The sequence below is a fragment of the Ambystoma mexicanum genome, chromosome 3q (assembly GCF_040938575.1).
Source record: "Ambystoma mexicanum isolate Mex_15411 chromosome 3q, UKY_AmexF1_1, whole genome shotgun sequence".
NCBI lineage: Eukaryota > Metazoa > Chordata > Amphibia > Caudata > Ambystomatidae > Ambystoma > Ambystoma mexicanum.
In genome coordinates, this window is record NC_090926.1 from 169,335,883 (window position 1) to 169,355,990 (window position 20,108).

Consider the following 20,108-nt stretch of genomic DNA (forward strand, 5'->3'; position numbering starts at 1 on the left):
GAACTCTTTGATGGGGGTAATGTATTGCAGTCGGACTGACTTGTTTGTGGGCAGCATATCACACTCAGAGGAACATTGAGAGTGTGCAAAATATTGCACTTAAATGGATACTGAGAGTGGGCAGTTTCATGCTACTTAGATGGAGCCCAGAGGGCGAACAATTTCCCATTGCACTCCACAACCTCGAATCTTAGCCAAAGGCGCCTCATTTCCACACATATCTGCTTTCACACAACTCTACTAACACTCTGCCCAACATCTCTGCCATAAGAATGGATCTACCTTTCACAACAATAAATTCAAACTCTAGCTACACACATAATGACTATCCTCTTTCACCCCCCCTTTAGTATACATATCTCCACCCAACCACGTGACAATAAACATGGGTGGGTAGACGGGACTTGGCCATCCCACGTAACCTTTAACAGCTATATTCACATACACATACTAACACCCCCTACTTTTTTCCTGTACTCCGGATTTCGATCCTTCCGAGGGCTTCAACCGACATTGCATTGGGACTATACCTATGACAAAATTAAATGAATTTCGCTTGACTTCAGCAGTGATTGGGAGGAAGATCTGCCATGAAGCTATATAATTCTCCTAGCCTATGAAGGTGGAAGCATCAAAGGAGTTCTTTATTTTGGATTGCTAATTTGTCGTGTCGACTGTCCATCCACAGGTGAAGGATTTGGAGGGATTGGTGGAATGCTTTGCAATGGAAGGAGGATTTGTAAGTTAGCAGACCTTTGCCTGTGTCTCTGACTTTGCTCATTGTGCAGGAGGATGTAGGCGAGTGGGTGTGCCCAAATGGGCAGTTCACAAGTTAAGTGATCCCATCATCATGGAGCAAAGAAGCAGATGTGACAGAAAGCTTTCACTTTTTAATCACCGGCCTATTTTCTATTAATGTGTGCTCCCGTATAACTAGAAATTGTCCTACTGTATGGTCCATTTGGTATATGAAACCTAGTCAGAAATTGTCGGGTGTTCTTTTTGTGGTCTTGTGATACAAAATTTAAAAAGAAGATGGAGTTACTTTGCAAATAGCAAATAATTGGACTCATCTATTATAGAATTAAGATGATGATTTGTTCTCTTCTCGTACTTTAATGTGGAAAAGCCCAGTAGAAGTCAATAACTGCACCAGCTTCACACAATAACACTCTTTTTCATAAGGGCCTGGGACTTATGGATGTCTCCAAATACGTGCGCACAGCTTGTAGCTACAAAACCGTGGCACAACCACATTAGAGTCCATCTTTAAAGAGCATTAGTTGCAAGGAGATTATTGCAAACATTTCTCATTACATCAAAATTCGAAATATGGACGATATCGATTGAAGAAAACGAATTATGGCTAAGTAGGCCCCTGATTTTCGTCTTTTGGTGTATTAGGCAGATGTTAAAAAAGTTATGTTAAGATAATAACAAATACGAACGTTTAAAATGAAATTAATCCACCGTATTGTACACAGTCTACTTCTCTGCCTGATAAATCCACTGACATGTCGCAGCTAGTCCATCTAACCTTTCCCTAGGATGATAGGTTATTGAAAGCTCATCGAGAAAGAGGGAAAGCATGTAGTCAGTGCAACACTTAGTTCTGCAGCCAGTATACTGATCTTGCATGTCTCTAGAACCATGTAGGAATTTGATTGTGCCTATGCTCTTAGCCTTTATGAGATCAGGTGCACATTCGCAAATAAAGACAACGTGCAAAACAGATTGTGCTCAGGCACAGAATGCATGGAAGGCAAAAGTGGTGAATGCCAATCAATGTAAACGGCTATTACAGCAGTGAAAGGATGTCAAATAGGTGTATGAACATTTGAGTTCCACTGACTCACTACTTTGATCATTCAAACGGTTTCTTTTGGCCATTGGAGTATTTTTGTAAACTCATTTTTCTATCATGTATACTTTATATAAACATATTTGAAATAAATGAAAGTATTTCTCTTTATTGAGTCTTTATTCCTCCATAACTCAACTTACCCAGTCATAAACGAAAACATGTAAAGTTCAAGGAAGTAGGTTTGCCAACAGAGCTCGAATAAATTAGAATTTTCACATCCTGTACTAACTCTTGTTACAGGAATATACAAGTTCTACGCACAAGGTGCATCTTAAAAGTAGAGAGTTTGTCCAGTCTTGGCTTCTATATGCAGAAATATTGGAAGATGGTTTACCTCAACAATGACACCTTGCGCTCCACAATTACAACTTGATCACCACAATTACTCTTACTCGTGTCATAACTCTAAAGCATAAATATACAAGAGAACCACTCCACATAAATACTTCTTGAAGTTATATTTTTATGTGGCAAGTTTCAAATTACAGCTACAAACCCTATTTACCCAGTCATGAATTCTAAAGCGAAACAAACAAAATGATTGTTCCTATAATATTCTTTCTCTATATTTGTTCCCCATTCGTTGGATTGTGAAGCGCTCTGCGTCACAGGGGAAGCAGCCTGGATTTGCAGACCCCCATGCTCACTCACAATCCTTTTGTTTAAATAAAAAAGTGTCACCTTCCCTTTTACGTTACTGTGCTCTGATCTTTTGACCTTTAGGAGTTTTTGTTTACGTCTTAAATCAGAGACATTATTGGTTATGTTTAATAAAATGAGAACATATTGTATGCATTGCTTACCTTCCTTGAATCTACAGCTGCATACATGATATCCATCCAGCCCTTGAAAGTAGCCTGAGAACATAAAAGATGTCCACAGTCAATCCAATTCTTGAAAATATGCCATACAGTACATTATCTATTAGTACAATTTCAGTTAACCATGCTTGGTATGTGACCCTCTTCCTTCGCAAACATTTATGTTTATTGATGTGTTAAGCACTTTGGGCAAATTGCTGTACATAATAAAATCGGTACACAAACAAAAGGATAATATAAACATATATACAAGGTTTAAGACCGTAGAAAAAACAAAATGTTTGACATTTTGAGTGGAAATTGAAGTAGGTAGAAGAGGATCTGGTGTGAAGGGGAAGGGATTCCCAGTGTTTAGGGTCTGGTAGGGAGAAGGAGCAAAAGTGAGATTGAGCACAAGGTGGTTTAGGGACTGGCAGAAGAAACTGAGCTTGTGATCGAAGAGGGCAAGTAGGAATGTAAAGGGAAGTAGGATAAGGGTGGGGATGGGTTAGCAAGGCCATGTAGGCATTTGAAAATGATGCAGAAAAAAGAGATGATTCAAAAGATATACAGAAAATGGACTGGAGTGGGGGGGGAGGATAGAGATAAGGGGATCATTTGATGGAATGGACAGTCATGTAAAGGCACTGCTTTAGTGCGTTCAGCAGAGATAGCAGTTCAATGCATGGATTTAAGTCTATGTAACTGGCAGTGAGACATCAACCAAAGCTTGGTATTTCCTGAGGAATAGGAGTAAATGGTGAGGTTAAAACCTTCCACATCTGGTCAAAAGTCTTTCTACACGGAGTGGTACCTGTTCCAATACACTATATGCCCACCCTGAACCAAATCTGAAAGGCAAAAACTGAATGCCAGGTGGCAGAGTTACTAGTTTTATGGCAATTTCAATGGTACAAATAATGATATTGTATGAAATGTCCAATATCTCATGGGGCTGAAACCCACTCAGAAGGGAGGACCATCACCCTATAGTTGGGTAATGTTTCTCACTTTAGGTACTAGTGTTCTACACTCCATAGTCTCTTTTTATCCATATTTTTGGGTGTCTTTCCTATGGCTATGAGACCATATCCTTTTTGTAAAGCAAAGTCCTTCCAATAAAATGTGATTGCCTCCCGGCAGCACCCGCCAGTTCCATTTCTCACCCCCAACATCGCAAAGAGTTCGGTTAGCTAACTACATCTCATTAGGGGAATAAAGGGCACGCATATGGGGGAAGGGTACTATGGACTAGGAGTACAGTAGTCAGTACAGTAGTCATTACAGTGACTTTTACTCCTACGTCCCATGCCCTTTCCTCCATACTTAGGGAAGAATACCAACAACTGCTCCAGGTAAGAGCAAGATCTCTCGAGAGAATACAAGGCCTGATCCAAGTGGCCACATTGCTAATAATCCCCCAGAAGACATGTCTTTGGAAAGCCACCGACATGGCTTTTGCTCTGATCGCACAGGCATGCAAACCCCTAGGGAAAACCTGACTCAGAGTATGTAAAATTTTGAAAGGCAGGAGACGGCCCACTATGCAATGGAAGCTTCAGAAGGCTGCTTGCCTGTCTAAGAACTGCCAATTGCCAGGAAGATATGGTCGTCCCTTCCTAAAAGCTCTTGTCCTACCTAGTCAAAATTTGAGAGCTGGGGAATATCTTAAGCATGAAGAGTCTGTACAGTCTCGATCTGAGGGGATGGACAGAAATGTGTACACAACCACCTTGTCCCTGCGGAAGATTGTCTACGGGTCAGAGATAGAGAAAGCTTCAAACCTCAATGGTGCATGTGGCTGAAATTACCACTACTAAGAAAGCTATCTTCCAAGAGAGCAGTCTGATATCTGAGGACCATAGGTCCAAAAGGCTTATATGATAGAGCCAACAGTACCGCATTTAGATCCCAAACTGGCTAAGGAGCTTGCAGCATTCACAGTACAAAAAACAAGAGAAGGAATAAGTTAGTCACTTACCAGCAACTCCTGTTCTCCAGCATTAACATCTTTCATAGATTCACATGCTGTTTCAATATTCCCAGTCGTCAGGCTGGGAATCCTCAGCATAGTGAAACAGTTTGTGTTTTAAGTTTAAAACTAGTGTCACTTTAGTGCTCTACTAGAGTCATTTTTGGTCATATTGCACTCAGCCAAATGACAAGTCTCCCTTAGTTCCACCACTGCAGGTCATCTTCAGATTTGGCAAGTGCATGTGAGCGTGGCAATATAAGCCAAGAAGAGCCATAAGAGAGGTAGGCGGGAGGGTCGCATGTGAATCTCTGAAAGATAATCAATGCTGGAAAAGACGAGTTACAGGTAACTTATTACTTCTACAGCATTGGATCTTTCATAGGTTTCACATGCTGTTTAAATAGATTACAAAGCAGTACACACACAATACAACAATGGGCAAAGGCAAAGTTCACTTGAAGGAAACTCTCACCTCAAAAAACACTTACGTTACCCAAACAGGTTGTATAGCACTGCCTGTCGGACCCTGGATTCCCAGTCAACACAGTAAAGCCGTGTGAATGTATTTATAGATCCCCATGTGGAACCTCTGCAAATATCCAGCAGGGGAACAATAGAGAAGAAAGCGGTCATAGCCACCACACCCATGGTGGAATGGGCTCTGGGCCTGCCTGGAAGAGGCCTGTTAGCTAGTTGATGACAGAAGGAAATGTGGGAGGACAGTAAACAAGCAATGGAGGCTTTGGAAAGAGCTTTGCCCATGCCTGCCGAATCGAGCCACAAACAGTGGTTTTCATGTGGCCAACTTACAATTTTAGGGCTCGTACAATGTCCAGAGAGTGCAGCAAGCATTCCAGAGAAGAGGACGGAGATCCAAAGAAAACTGGTAGTACCATAGGCTCGTTTAGGTGGAATACAGATGGAATTTAGGCCATAAATGTCGGGTTAGTTTGAAGGACCCCTTGGATTTGTGAAAGTCAAATAGGGCAGCCTACACGAGAGAGCCTTGATTTGCCCCAGACGTCTTGCGGAGGTGAAAAAAGCCAACAGAGCAGGATTATGTTAAACTCCCATGCAGACTTGCATCTTTTCAGCTAGCACTTACCTTCAGCATTTATCAATGCATCATTCACCACAGGCAAAGTACCTTCCCTGCTTAAAGAAGAATGGGTCCTACCGTTATTAAAAAAAAAACTCCTTTGTTCCTGCTATACAGAACAATTACAGACCGATCACAACAGTACTGTTCCTTCTAAAAATACTAGACAGAGCTGCATACGTCCAGATCCAAATCTTAGGCACCCGTCAATCGACCTAAAAATCAGATGGATGATATCAGAGACAAAGGCAACTCTGCCCTGCTGCTCCTCCTAGACCTATACGCCGCATTTGATCTAGTAGACCACAGTATTCTATGCCATCACCTCACCCCTGCAGCTGCCTGCCCAGAAGCAGCAGCCTGGATTAGTTCCTTCCTAGAAAGCAGAGCCATGAAGGTCTTTTCTGATCAAGTGTGTGCGGCTCCTACTCCCATCAACTGTGGAGTCCCCCAAGGCTCCCCTGTCTCCACCGAGCTGTACAATATTTTCACAAAGCCTCTTTTCGACCTCCTAGACGTTCACGGTATAAGATACACCAACTACACGGACGACACAAATCCTACTCCCATTATCAGGCAACTACACCAACGACTCTGCCCTACTAAACTCCACAAAATCCAAGCATGGATTGCAACCCATGGCCTCTGCCTTGATGAGATGAGAAGACCGAACTACTTTTAGTCGGACCTCAATCGGTACTAAAAATAATTGAGCCAGAATACACTGCCTTTGACATAGACGGCACCAAGATCACTGTATCACCTGCTGTGAAAACCCTGGGTGTCTACTTAGATGCCACCCTCTCTCTCTCGCCAAGTTAATGCCATATCCTCTTCAGCAGCATACTCAATCAAACTCCTCATCGCGGCCAGATCCTACTTATCTGAAGATAGTTGTCTTACCATTGCTCGGGCGGTTGTAGGCGCAAGATTGATTACTGCAATGCCCTTTTCACAGGTACATCTTCACACAACTTACACAAACTCCAGACTATTCAAAAAAATGCCCTACGAGCTGCTCTAAACTTACATAGATATGATCACATATCAGACGCCAGGAAAGCGGCACACTGGCTTCCCATTCGCCAAAGAATCCTATTCAAGACACATGCTATCACACATAGGTGTATATCTAAAACGGCCCCAATGCCTCTTACCCAAAAAATAGTTATGCACCAAACAGATAGACCTACCAGAACCCCATACACCCGTAGACTGGTACGACCAAGGTACAAGCGCAGCAGAGCAGGAGTTTCCAGATTCCCCATCCTTTTTTTTTTTTAACAGTTTTTATTAATTTTTTAACATATAACCATACAGTTTAACAAACCATTGTAAAAGATATCTTACACGTACAGTTTTATGTTTCTTTTTCTCCCTTTCCCAACGCGTAACTCCCCCTTACCCCTGGCATATATTGCACAATTCCATTCCGCTTGCAGCTTCCCCTAGCTCTATCCGCAATTACGTTCCTCTTCGGGACTATTGCACCCCAGGCTGTTATGATCTGGTATGGATATTGCAGCCACCAATTGCCTCCAATCGTCCAGTCCGCCATCCTATGTTTCCCCATTCCCTCCCTTAGTGTCTTCCCACACCCTTGTTTCCACATCCGCCCATTTCTTTAAGTCTTGCCACCACACCTGTGCTGACTGTCTCATACGCGCCTTCCAGCTCATTGCTATTTTGCGTTCAGCCAAGAGATATGCTAGGTCTTTTAGTTTGCTTACATGCTTAGCTCTATGAGGCCTTGGGAACCCACCAAAAGGCATGCCCAGGGGGTGCACATATCCAGGGTACCCTCCACCATGATGTGGGCCATTTCTCCCCAGAATTTACCTATTTTGCCACATGCCCAAAACATATGTACCATCCCTGCATCCACTACCCCACATTTCGGGCACGTCTGTGTACTTGCGTGGTTAAACTTAGCAATTTTCTTAGGGGTCAGGTATGCTCTGTGAGTTACGTACAACTGGATCTGCTGCATTCTCACATGTCTAAATACCTTCTTGTGGTACCCTTGCGCTCTGTTCCACAGCCCATCTTCCATTGGTTCTCCGCCAGCTTCCCCATCCGTGAAGCTAAACGTCGGCATACCCTCTCTCAGACACTAAGAGCAGAAGAATCCTACTGGGCATTTTGCAAAGCCCTAAAAACCTGACTATTCACCTAACAACCTGTCACTCGCAGATTTCTTCCGATGTTCTTATCTACAACCTATCGCGGCTCTAAAATGGGAAGGGGGTGAGTTAGTGGGAGTAAGTGGGAAAAGTACAAGAGAGCAGTGATGTGCTGTTGGCAGCCTCAACACATTTAACACCGTTCGCTGGGCTTGGGGTGTTTTACGGTTGGTAGACGTCATGGGATGTTGTGCAAGTCTATGTGAGGTTTGTTTTGTTGTTGCAGTGTAGTGAAATTTGTGCGTTTGTTGTGGTATAGGGTTGTGGTTGTGTCTGGTTGGAGTTTGACAGGTGTAGGCGGAGGGGTGAAATTGTTAGTGGATTGGTAATTGGCATCGCTGTCTATAGGCGATGTGCTGAATTTCCACATTTTTCTAGGTGTGGCGCGTGAACATCACTGCATGTCAATCTCGCTCCAGCACCAGCCGATATTCACTATTGCTTCCATAAATGACGCTCACCAATATTCACATCTGTGCCCAAATCTGGCCCCTGCCCACCATGGGAATCTGTCTATGTGTGCGACTAGCTGGTATTTGTGATTCCTACCTAATCTGGCCTCGGTACCATTCCGGTGCAGTGCGGACTTGGTTTCGCTCAACAACCACTACTCTATCCAGATGTGGCAATGGTTGGCATTCACAATCCTACCCAGTTGTTCACGCAGGCTATCGCTCACAACCCTGTCATCTAAGCAAGGTACATACCAACATTCGTAGCTATGTCTAGGCGTGGCATCTGCCATCATTCACAACTTGGTCTGGGCTCTGCGCATTCTAACGTCCATGGCTCTGTCCAAAAATGGCAACTGTTAACATTCATAATTGGCACTTGCTAGCGTGGAGGGGATGTGGTTGTAGCATGGAATTGGGCTGGGGTGCTAATTCAGTCCTTGTGGGGTTTGTCGCTTGTGTCCTAGTGTTGTCTCTCTCATTATTGTAGGACTTTCCCTTAGTTGTTTCTGGGTGTTGTCTGTGTCATCCTAAATTCTGTCACCCTGTTCTCTGCGTTTCCTGTTTGGTTGTTTAGTTGTTTCAATTTGTTTCTGCGGTGTTGAAGTGCCAGGTTTTTAGTAGTTTCCTGAATTGTAGGTGGTCTTTGGTGTTTCTTATTTCTTTCGGGATGTTGTTCCAGGTTTTTGCAGCCAGGTGGGAGAAGGAGGAGCCTCCTAGTTTTTTCTAGACCTATTGGTTTTGGCTCCAGGCGGATATCATTACTTGATATGAGGAGTCTCGTTGGCTTGTAGATTGTTATTTCCTTTTGTAGAAATTCAGCTCCCTGTCTGCTGATTGCCCTGTGTGCTATGCACATTGTTTTGAAGGTTATGCAATACTTGACTGGGAGCCAATGTAGTATTTGTAGCGCAGGAGTGATCTGGTCTCTTCTGGATAGTTTGAGGAGCAGTCTGGCTGCTGCGTTTTGGATGCGTTGTAGTTTCTTCAGGGGATATTCTAACATCCCGAGGTAGAGGCTGTTTGCATAGTCGATTCTTGACATGATTAGGGCGACTATTGTGAGAGGTTTGTGGGTGAAGGAGAGGAAAGGTAGGATTCTTTTTGTTGTGTGAAGGAGGAAGAAGCATTTCTTGATTATTGCATTCATTTGTGGTTCCAAGCTTAGGGTGTTGTCCATCAGGACTCCCAAATTTTTTACCACCTTAGATGGTGTTGGAGCGGTTCCCATTTCTGTTGGCCAGGGAATGTATGTGCTGTTCTCTTGGTTTTTGGATATAATCATGATTTCGGTCTTTCCTGGGTTGATTTTCAGGTTGTTGGCATTCATTCAGTTAAAGACTTCTTTTAGACACTCAATTAGGTTTGAGTGATCGGCTTCAGTGTCTTCGATTTTGTAGATGATTGGAGTGTCATCTGCTTAGTTGTAGCATGTCATTTTGTATTTTTTGAAGATTCTGATTACTGGAGTCCAGTAGATGAACAAGTTACTTCTTACCTTGTAACGTTCTTTCGACGAGATGTTCCTCCGACGTATTCCTCATCTTAAATATCTCCTTCCAGCTCTGCTGGACTCGGAAATTTTTTTCTCTAGAAGGCGCTGCGCGTCGACGTCCTCCGAGTCGATGTCCCTCGACAGCTGCCGTTTCGACGTTGACGTCATCCTGGCTATAAAGGCCGCGCGCAGCGCCCGTTGCTCAGTTCCGTTTTGTAGCCCACAATAATCCTTTCTGGACTAAACTAATCACCCTGAAGGAGCGTAAGATGCAACAACAAGGGAAGTAGAACTGCGGGGATGGATGGGAGGGTCGATGAGGAATACGTCGGAGGAACATCCCGTCAAAAGAACGTTACAAGGTAAGAAGTAACTTGTTCTTCGAAGGGATTGTGTCCTCCGACGTATTCCTCATCTTAGATAGGCTCCCATAGCAGTATTCTATTATTGGAGGAGGGAGTACTGACTTCATGCTGTCTTCTATTGATGAATAGAATGTAATACAGCCCTTCCAAACCTAGTCTCTTGACTGGAGGAGGAATCCAAGTTGTAAAATCGTGTAAAGGTATGGACAGACGACAATGTAGCGGCTGCACAGATGTCTTTAACCGGCACACCTCTTTTGAGGGCCGATGAAGCTGCAATACCTCTGGTTGAATGAGCCCTAAGGTTTTGAGGGGGCTCTTTTCCTGGCAGTTTATAACATTCCAGAATGGCTAGAATGATCCATCTGGAAATGGTCTGCTTAGTTATTGGTAACCCCAGCTTGTGACCTGTGTAACCTACAAACAGCTGGTCTACCTGTCTTATCCTGGCTAGTCTGATGTAAAAACTTAAAGCCCTTCTAGGGTCTAGCCTGTGTAACCTCTCTTCCTCTTTCCCCGGGTGAGGAGGAGGATAGAAAGATGGTAGGGTAATCTTCTGAGTGATGTGGAATTCAGAAACCACCTTTGGGAGGAAATTAGGCTTCACTTGCAGGGCAACTTTGTCTTTGTGAAAGATAGTGTGAGGGGGTTTACAAGAAAGAGTTTGTAATTCGCTCACCCTTCTAGCAGATGTAAGTGCTATTAATAAAACAGTTTTAAGGGTAAGGAATCTTAAAGAACAAGAATGGAGTGGTTCGAAAGGTGTGCCCATCAGGAAAGTTAGGACTAAGTTTAAATCCCATAGGGGAACTTGGAATGGTCTTGGGGGATGAATGGTCTTGGGGGATAAACATTGGTTAACCCCTTTAGAAATTGTATTACCAAGGGTAACTTGAAATAGGATGGTTCTTCTGCAGTGCGCTTAAAGATGGATAGCCCTTAATAGTGCCAACTTGAAGGCCTGAATTTGCCAAATATAGTAGGAAGGACAAAACCATTGGTGTATCACATGAAAAAGGGTTGATATTCTGATCTCTACACCAGCTCCAAAATCTGTTCCAACGGCAGCGGTATAAAGACTTTGTTGCTGGCCTCCTTGCCGAAAGCAACACCTCCATAACATCATCAGGGAGGTCCCAATCCTTGTACCTCAGCCTTTCAGAAGCCAAGCGTGAAGGTTGAGGGTTTTGATGTCTGGATGGAGAACCTGACCTCCCTTCTGTGAGAGTAGGTTCTCTCTGAGTGGAAGTCGAATTGGAGGGCAGATGGACAAGTCTAGAAGGTCCGGGTACCACGTTCTCCTGGCCCAATCCGGGGCAATTAGGATCATGGTTCTCCGGAATCTTCTCAACCTCCTGATCATTTGAGGAATGACAGGGACCGGTGGGAACGCGTACAGAAGCGGAAACTCCCAGTCCACTATGAACGCGTCTCCCAGAGCTCCTCTCGGGGGAAATTCCCTTGAGCAGAACAGATCGCACTTCCTGTTGAGGCTGGTGGCGAACAGATCTACCTGAGGGGTTCCCCAAAGGGCGAAGATCTCTTGAAGGACTTCCTGAACTAGCTCCCACTTGTGGGAGACTGTGCTCTGCCTGCTCAGAGCGTCCGCGGTCAAGTTCTTCTCTCCGGCTAGGTGAACTGCCGATAGAGAGATTCCTTCTTGGATTGCCCAAAACCAGAGCTGCATCGCCTCTCTGCACAGGGGTAGTGATCCTACGCCTCCTCTTTTGTTGATGTAATGCATGGCCACCGTGTTGTCCGTCATTATCAGGACGTTTTTCCCTTGTACAGCTGGCAGGAACGCCTTCAGCGCACGTCTGATGGCTCTCAGCTCTAACAGGTTGATATGTAGTCTGGACTCCGATGGAGACCAACGACCGCTGATGGTCAAGTCGTTGGCGTGGGCTCCCCACCCCGTGAGTGAGGCATCCGTGAATACTGTTATCTCTGACCAGGGTTGCCAAAACTGTTCTCCTTTCAGAATGTTCTCCTGACAGGCCCACCACTGAAGGTCTCGAGCCACCCTGTCGGGAACCTGAAGAAGATCTGTCATTCTCCCTGAGAATTGTGACCACTGAGTCCTCAGTGCCCACTGGAGGGATCTCATTCTCAGGCGAGCCTCTGGCACTAGAAAAATGCAGGATGCCATGAGGCCTAGCAACCTCAAAAAGTCGAAGGCTGGGAGACGTTGGGCATGTTGGAACTTGGTAACCATCTGTAGAATATCTTGAGCCCTCACCTCTGGTGGCGAGGCTTTTCCCAGGGAAGTGTCCAGGATCGCTCCTATGAACTGGAGTCTCTGCAATGGTATCATTTGTGACTTCTTTAAATTGAGGGAGAAGCCCAGTCTGTGAAGGGAGTGGCACACGTGATTTAGCTGGATCTGAGCTTGTTCCGAAGAAACAGCCCTGATCAACCAATCGTCCAGGTAGGGGTAGACGTGAATCCCTTCCCTCCTTAGACTTGCCGCCACTACCGACATTAACTTGGTGAAGACCCTCGGGGCGGAGGTCAGCCCAAATGGCAGCACTCGAAATTGATAGTGAGAGTTGCCAATTGCGAACCTCAGGTATTTCCTGTGTTTGAGATGGATAGGCACATGGAAATAAGCGTCCTGAAGGTCCAGAGATACCAACCAGTCCTGGAAGTGAAGGTCCTGGAGGATCTGAGAAAGAGTGACCATCTTGAATGTGTCTTTCCTGAGGAATTTGTTCAATTCTCGCAAGTCCAAGATGGGTCTCAGTCCTCCGTCTTTCTTTGGAATGAGAAAGTAAGGGGAGTACCAGCCCTTGTTCCTCTCCGTTACAGGTACCGGTTCTATGGCACCTTTCTCTAGCAGGTCCAAAATTTCCTGCAAGAGGAGCGGATCTGGAGCTTTCTGAGAGCTGATCCCCGGTGGATGACTGAGGTATACGTAGGAAAGGCAGGCAGTAACCTTGGGCAACTGTCTCCAATGCCCAAGCATCTGGCGTGATAGCCTGCCATACCGCCAGATGTTGAGTCAACCTGCCTCCTACAGGTGTCCTGTGAGGGAAGTCCACAGAGTGGTTTTGGGGCAGCTGATGCAGATGCCGATGGTAAAGAGGCACCTGCTGTTGCTGCGGCTTTTGAATATCTACCCCGTCCACCTCAGGTAGTTCTTCTTTGTCCCCTTTGAGCCGGCCGTCCTCTACCTCTTCCGAATGCGGAGTAGAAGCGAAAGGACTTGCCCCTCGCAGAGGTTCCTGTGGGACGAAAGGGAGTTTGACGGATTGCAGCGCCTAGGGATTTTGCTGCTGCTTTTGAAGTTTGCAGTTTCTCTAAACTGTCATCCGCCTTTTTCCCGAACAAAGAAGAGCCATCGAATGGCATGTTCAAGAGCCTGGCTTGCACATCTGGGCCAAAACCAGACTTTCTCAACCAAGCGAATCTCCTGGTTGATGTACTTGCCGCCATTGCTCTGCTGATACTGTCAGCCGAATCAATGCCCGTATGGAGGGATTCGCACATAGCGTCTTTACCGTCCAGTATAATAGTCAGTATCGCATCCCTTTCTTCTCCCTCCGGGATGCAGCCAGCCGCTGTAGAAGCACACTCCCAAAGTGTATGGCTGAATCTAGCAAGGGTGCAAGTAGCATTAACAGATTTTAACGCCATGCTACATGCCGAAAAAACATTCTTTGCCATAGCATCATATTTTTTATCGTCCCTGTCCTGTGGGACGGTTGGATAAGCCGTCTTGACATCGGTAGAGGATGCTGCCTGTACCACCAGACTTTCTGGGGATGGGTGTTTAGACAAAAACTCCGGGTCTGTAGAGGATACCCTGTACTTTGTAGACAGTTTTTTATTTACTGTCGGTACGACATCTGGGGTTTCCCAGTTCGTCATAATCTTCCTCTGAAGAGCTTTATGAAAAGGCACCACAGGATCCTCCTGTGGGCCTTTGTCAAGAATATCCATGAGGTCATCTTGTTGGAAAGATTGTGAAGGTGCAGACCACCCCATAAACTCTGTGATCCTGGCCATTAAGGCTCTATAGGGGGTTTCAGCATGTTCCCCCGGGTGTGGCCTAGCAAACTCCACCTCAGGGGAGGTGTCTAACCCACTTGCCTCATATAAGGAATCATGAAGATCCTTTAACCTGCGTTCTTCAGAGGAAAATTCCTCTCTAATTGGGGTTACAGGTCCCTGCAACTCAAATGTGTCATCCTGTTCAGATAATTCACCCTCTTCCATAATTGAGGACATAGTTCTCAATTGTTCTGAACTCATAAAGGGTGTAAACCCCATTTCCAAGGCAGAGGGTGCCGAACTTCTCATAATCGGCCTCGAAAACATCGATGTCGTCGACGTCGAAGGCTTCGAGCGTGGCGTCAAAAACAAAGGCGGAGGCCTCGAAGACCTCGACAGAATTGGGATTCTGCTCGACAATCTCAAAGCCATCGACGTCGAGGACCTGGGGATAGTCACTGGGTGTGTAGTAACCATGACTTTTCTTGGCGTCGACACCGGTGTCGAAGCTGGCGTCGAGTCGACAGACTCGTGTGTCGAAGGTCCCTTCGACAACGGCGTCGAAGACATCGACCTCGACGCCGACGGAACCTTCGTCGACGGCGACGATGGAACCTTCATCAACGGCACCTTCGAGGAAGGTTTGGAGGTCATAGTCCTACTCGAGGGTTCGTGACGCGCTCGAGAGGTTTCCTTTGCCGGGTACTGCGACTCGCTCCGTTTTTGACCTTCGGGTCTTTTGACCAGCGCATCGCTCTCGGCAGTCTTCGAGGGGGTCGAGGCCGCTTTCTCGAAAACGCTCATCATATTTTTGCGGAATTCCTCCCATTCAGCCCGGGAACTATGTTTCGTGGGGCACAGGATTCTCTTTGGCGAAATAGAGGAAGAGGAAGACGGAGAAGGGGATCTTCGACATCTCCTTTTCGAGTGCTTCGATCTCGAAGAGTGATGAGACCCACTCCGAGATCTGGAGCGCGAATGGTGACGAGGAGACGAATGTCTCGACTTCGTCGACGAAGAAGAAGCTTTAAAAGTCTTACCTTTCTCCAGCTTCCCCCTACGCTCCTTCAGGGCCTTAGCTGTCATGGACATACAGTCCTCGCACTCCGAACAATGGTGTTCAGCTCCCAAACACCACAGACAAACTCTGTGAGGGTCAGTCAGCGACATCTTTTTCCCACAATCTCGGCATTTTTTGAAGCCGGATCGAGGAGTTGTCGGTTCCGACGAAGAAGCCATCGAGTACGGATCGAATAACTCGAGGTAAATAGGTATAACCTGACAAAACTGAGCAACGGTATTCCAAGGCACTGAGTAAGCGCGGAAAAACGGAACTGAGCAACGGGCGCTGCGCGCGGCCTTTATAGCCAGGATGACGCCTTCTAGAGAAAAAAATTTCCGAGGCCAGCAGAGCTGGAAGGAGATATTTAAGATGAGGAATACGTCGGAGGACACAATCCCTTCGAAATTGAAGTATAGTGGTGATAGTGAGGATCCCTGTGGTACTCCATAGTTGTTAACTCGTGGAGTAGATTTGAAGGGTTTTATCCATATGGATTCTGTTCTGTCTGCTAGGATTGATTTCATCCAGGGTGGGGCCATGTCCGTTTTACCCATGCCTTCCAATCTTTTGGTTAGGGTGTCATGGCTTACTGTGTCAAAGGCTGCAGAGAGGTCAAGCAGAATCAGAGCTGGTGTTGTGTGCGTTTCTTTTTAGGTCGTCCCAGATGGATAGTAGTGCCGATTCTGTTCCTCTTGTGGGTCTGAAACTGACTTGTGGTTGGTCTAGCAGTTGGTGTTTTTCTACATGTTCTTGGGTTAATTTGTATATTTAGGTTTCTAGGAGTTTTGCCGGGTAGGGAATGTTTGAAATTGGTCTGTAGTTGGAGAGGTCTTCCACATTGCCACTTGTGTTTTTTAACAGTGATTTGATAAATGCTGATTTGAAGGATCTTGGTACAGTTCCTGTTGTGAGTGAGAGATTTAGGAGGTTTCTGTAGTATTCTGATGGCGTTCCTTGTACGAGGATTGATTTTTAGATGGCAGGGAGTGGGGGAGGCGGGGGATCCAGGGGTGATCCTGCTTTCTTGCTGTGTTTTACCAGCTTGGCAAATTCCTCTGCTGATATTTCAGGAAAGCTTGGAGTTTGTGCTGTGGCTCTTCGTTAGGTCCAATTGGTTGAGTGTTGTGGTTGGTTGGTCTGTTTTGTATGATTTGTCAGATGTCGTTGATTTTGTTCTTGAAATGGTCTGCCAAGTCGTTGCAAATTTTTTCTGAGGGGGTTGGAGTGTTGTCACAACCAGGTGGGTTTCTCATTTCTTTAATTTTGTTGAACATTTCATTTTTTTTATATTGGTGGCATTGGTGATTTTGTCATCATAATCACTTCTCTTCGCCTTTTGTATTTCATTCTTGTACGCGTGGATTTGTTTCAGGAACAGTATTTTTTTGTCTCGGTTGTATTTTTTCCTCTATTCTAATTCCATCTTCTAGTTGTCCTTTTTTATGGTGCTTAGTAGCGGGATGAACCATTTTGCCATTGCTCTTTTTTTTGAGGGGGTGAATGGTTTTTCCGGGGCAATGTTTTCAATTGTATCAGCAATCCATTTGTGGAGTAGCTCCGCTTTCCGTCTAGGTCAGCCAGCTCTAGTTCTGTAGTTGAGGGTTTGGTCCTCTCCAGTTCCATTAGGTTGCTTGCTTTGACAGTTTTCCAGTTTCTTTTCGTGATGTTTGTGAGCTTGGGGGGCTGGATGTGGACATCAGTTGGTAGTGTGATCACGAATGGGATGATGAGATGGTTGCTCCACATTATTGGTATCGGTGGTGCTGTGGTGATAAGTTTTTCCTTGGAGAAGATTGCATCAAGGGTATGTCCTGACGAGTGTGTTGCCCCTTTTACCAACTGTTGTAGTTTTATGGTTGTTAACTATCCAATTAGTGAGTTTTGGGAGTTGGCGTGTTTTTCTTCAAACAAGATGTTGAAGTCACCCAGGATTATTAGAAGTTCGTGCTTGATGGCTATGTTGGTGATGGCTTCTATGAAGTTGTCGACAAAGGTTGCATCGTTTGTCGGTGGTCTGCAAACCAGAATGAATTTGATGTTTGTTTTTGGATTCGCTGATAGGTGCATAACCATGGTTTCGCAGTTGTTGATGTTGAGAGGTACGTCAGTTTTTATTTTCGGGTGTTCTTTGAATGCTATTGCGAGGCCTCCTTTTTTATTTTTCCCGTTTACCCGAAGGCATTTGAAGTTGGTCAGGAGGCAGCTTTGGAGTGTGATTTTGTAGTTGTCATCCAACCATGTTTCTGTGATGAATAGGATGTCAATGCCGTTGTCGCAGAGATGGCAAAAATCTCTGTTGCATGTTTTGACATGGATCTTGCGTTTATTAGGTTGCAGTGGATTTTAAAGATGTGGTTTGGTTTGTGTTTTATTGTTGGCCTTGTTTTCCAAGTATTGTTGTGATTTCCTTTCAGGTTGGTGTCTTGTTGAGGTGTTGATGAAATTGCTGGCTCACAGGCTCGTCTCGTGAGGATAGCTCAGGGGCAACGTGCTCGCCTTGGAAGCAAGATGACACGGAGCAACACAGGTTTGATCCCTAAGCCCATGCTTACAAACCTCTGGGTATTAAGCATGTTATAAATATCCCATCATCTCCCTTTCCCCGTTTTTATTTGGGCTCCTGTGGCAGGCGAGCACCAGAGAGCCATGGGAGTAAGGAGAGCTCTTTTATTGACTGGCGCAGGCAGTGGGAAGCTGAGAAGCAGAGGTTGCCGGGCCGTGAAGGAAAACAGGAGTAGAGGACCTGGAGACAGTGAGGCGAATGGACAAGCACGCCAGACCTGGGGAGTACTCTAAGAGAATGTGAAACCGGATTACTCCATAGCCGCCCGCTGGCCAATTCTGGGTTCCTTAAGCACAGAGACACTATAAGCAGAGTAAAATGGAAAAGAAAAAGTGTTTTTGAATACTGAAGTGAAATAAAGCAGACTAATCATTCTTCAGTAAACCAAGCTGACGGCAGAAAAATAACTTCACCATCAGACCAGAAGGGTGTGATTGTATGTATGTGGGTCAGATTAAATGCCAGCAACAAGGGGGCAATAATTCAAACAAAGCTATTACCAAAGCCAAAAGAGATTCTACCAAGGCAAGATAAAAAGAAGAAACATTGCCAAATCCAAGAGAGGAGAATTGAGAATCTGCATGTTTGTAGAACATATTGCCCATACATAAAGGTCACAAGAGCAACTGGCTTAAACCCACACTGCCAAAACCAAAGAAGTGGGAGAGAATCATTGTCAGCACCTAGTTAATGCGGAAGTGGGAAAACAAGAGTGGCAGGAGGGCTGCCCTACTGATAGGAGATTTGCAGGAGGAGTGGAGCATAACCTGCATTGTGTGTGGCAATCACCAGAGTGTAATAAACAGCACAAGTGTGTTTCTTGTTTACGCAGAAGAAGAACAAGTTACTTACCAACTGGTAACGTTCTTTTGACTGGATGTTCCTCCAACGTATTCCTCATCTTAGATATATTCGACCAACTTTAGCTGCTTCAAATTTTTTTCTCGGCAGAGGGCGACGTGCGTCGATGTCATCGAGTCGAAGTCCTTCAAAGGCCTCCGTCGAGGGTGATGTCATCGGGTATACCAGTAGCACGCGCATCGGCCGTTGGCCTCAGTTCTGTTTTTCCCCGTTTGCACTGCTGTATAGATAGTATAGGTCGCCAGGTGTCAGCCTTACGAGAGTTGAAGTGGTAATAACCCCGGAAAATCTGCAGAGGGGTAGGATGGGAGGGCGATGAGGAATAGGTTGGAGGAACATCCAGTCGAAAGAACGTTACCAGTTGGTAAGTAACTAGTTCTTCGAATGGATTGTTTCCTCCAATGTATTCCTCATCTTAGATAGACTCCCAAAGCAGTCTAAAAGATTTTTGGAGGAGGAAGTAGATTTTTAATATTATATAGCTGAATACAGCACTGCTTTACCAAAAGCAAGCTCTTTAGAGTGGGAAGCATCCAGATTATAGTGTTTAGAAAAAGTGTGCAGCGAAGACCAAGTCGCTGCTTCACAAATAGATTTTATGGGAACACCTCTTTGAAGGGCTGTCGAAGAGGCTATGCCTCTGGTTGAATGGGCCCTCAAGCCTTCTGGTGGATCTTTGCCCGCCAATCTGTAGCAAAGCACAATCCAACGCCATAGGGTTTATTTTGACACCGATTGACCCAACTTCCTTCCGGTGTAGCCAATGAAAAGTTGATTATCCACTCTAAGCTTGGAGAACCTAGAAATGTAAAAGCTTAGAGCTCTTCTCGGGCCAAGCCTGTGCAATCTTTCCTCGTCCTTGCTGTGATGAGATGGAGGATAGAAAGCGGGCAGAATGATCTTCTGATTTAAATGGAAATCAGACACAACTTTAGGTGAGAACTAGGGTTTAACCCTCAATACAACTCTGTCCTTGTGGAACACAGTATAGGGTGGCCCAGAAGACAGTGCCTGCAACTCGCTCACTCTTCGTGCCGATGTTAAAGCAACCAAGAAAACAGTTTTCAACGTTAGTAATCTTAAATGGCATGTGTGCAAAGGTTCAAAAGGGGCACATATCAAAAACTTTAGAACCAGATTAAGGTCCCAAACTGGACTTGGAAAGAAGAGGGAGGAAACACATTGGTGAGTCCTTTTAAGAATTGTTCTATCAAAGGAAATTACCCTGAAAATACCTTGCCTGCCCAACCATCCACACGCTTGTCGTCCCTATCCAGAGGGATGGAAGGGTACGCCACCTTATTAGAAGCTGTGGCTGCCTGGACCACCAGACTCTCAGGAGTAGAGTGTTTGGACATATAGCCGGGGTCGCTACTGTAAGGGCGGTATTTTGAA

General features: G+C 45.3%; 1 protein-coding gene across 7 annotated transcripts in view; it reads right to left on the reverse strand.

Annotated features, from left to right (window-relative positions):
* SCN8A (sodium voltage-gated channel alpha subunit 8) overlaps positions 1–20,108 on the reverse strand; it is a 1,610,732-nt gene that overhangs the window by 160,717 nt on the left and 1,429,907 nt on the right. For all 7 annotated transcript variants that reach the window (XM_069653414.1, XM_069653412.1, XM_069653417.1 and 4 more), the window contains one exon: positions 2,668–2,721. In XM_069653414.1, coding sequence (XP_069509515.1) covers positions 2,668–2,721 — 54 coding nt within the window. The remainder of the gene's footprint in view (positions 1–2,667; positions 2,722–20,108) is intronic.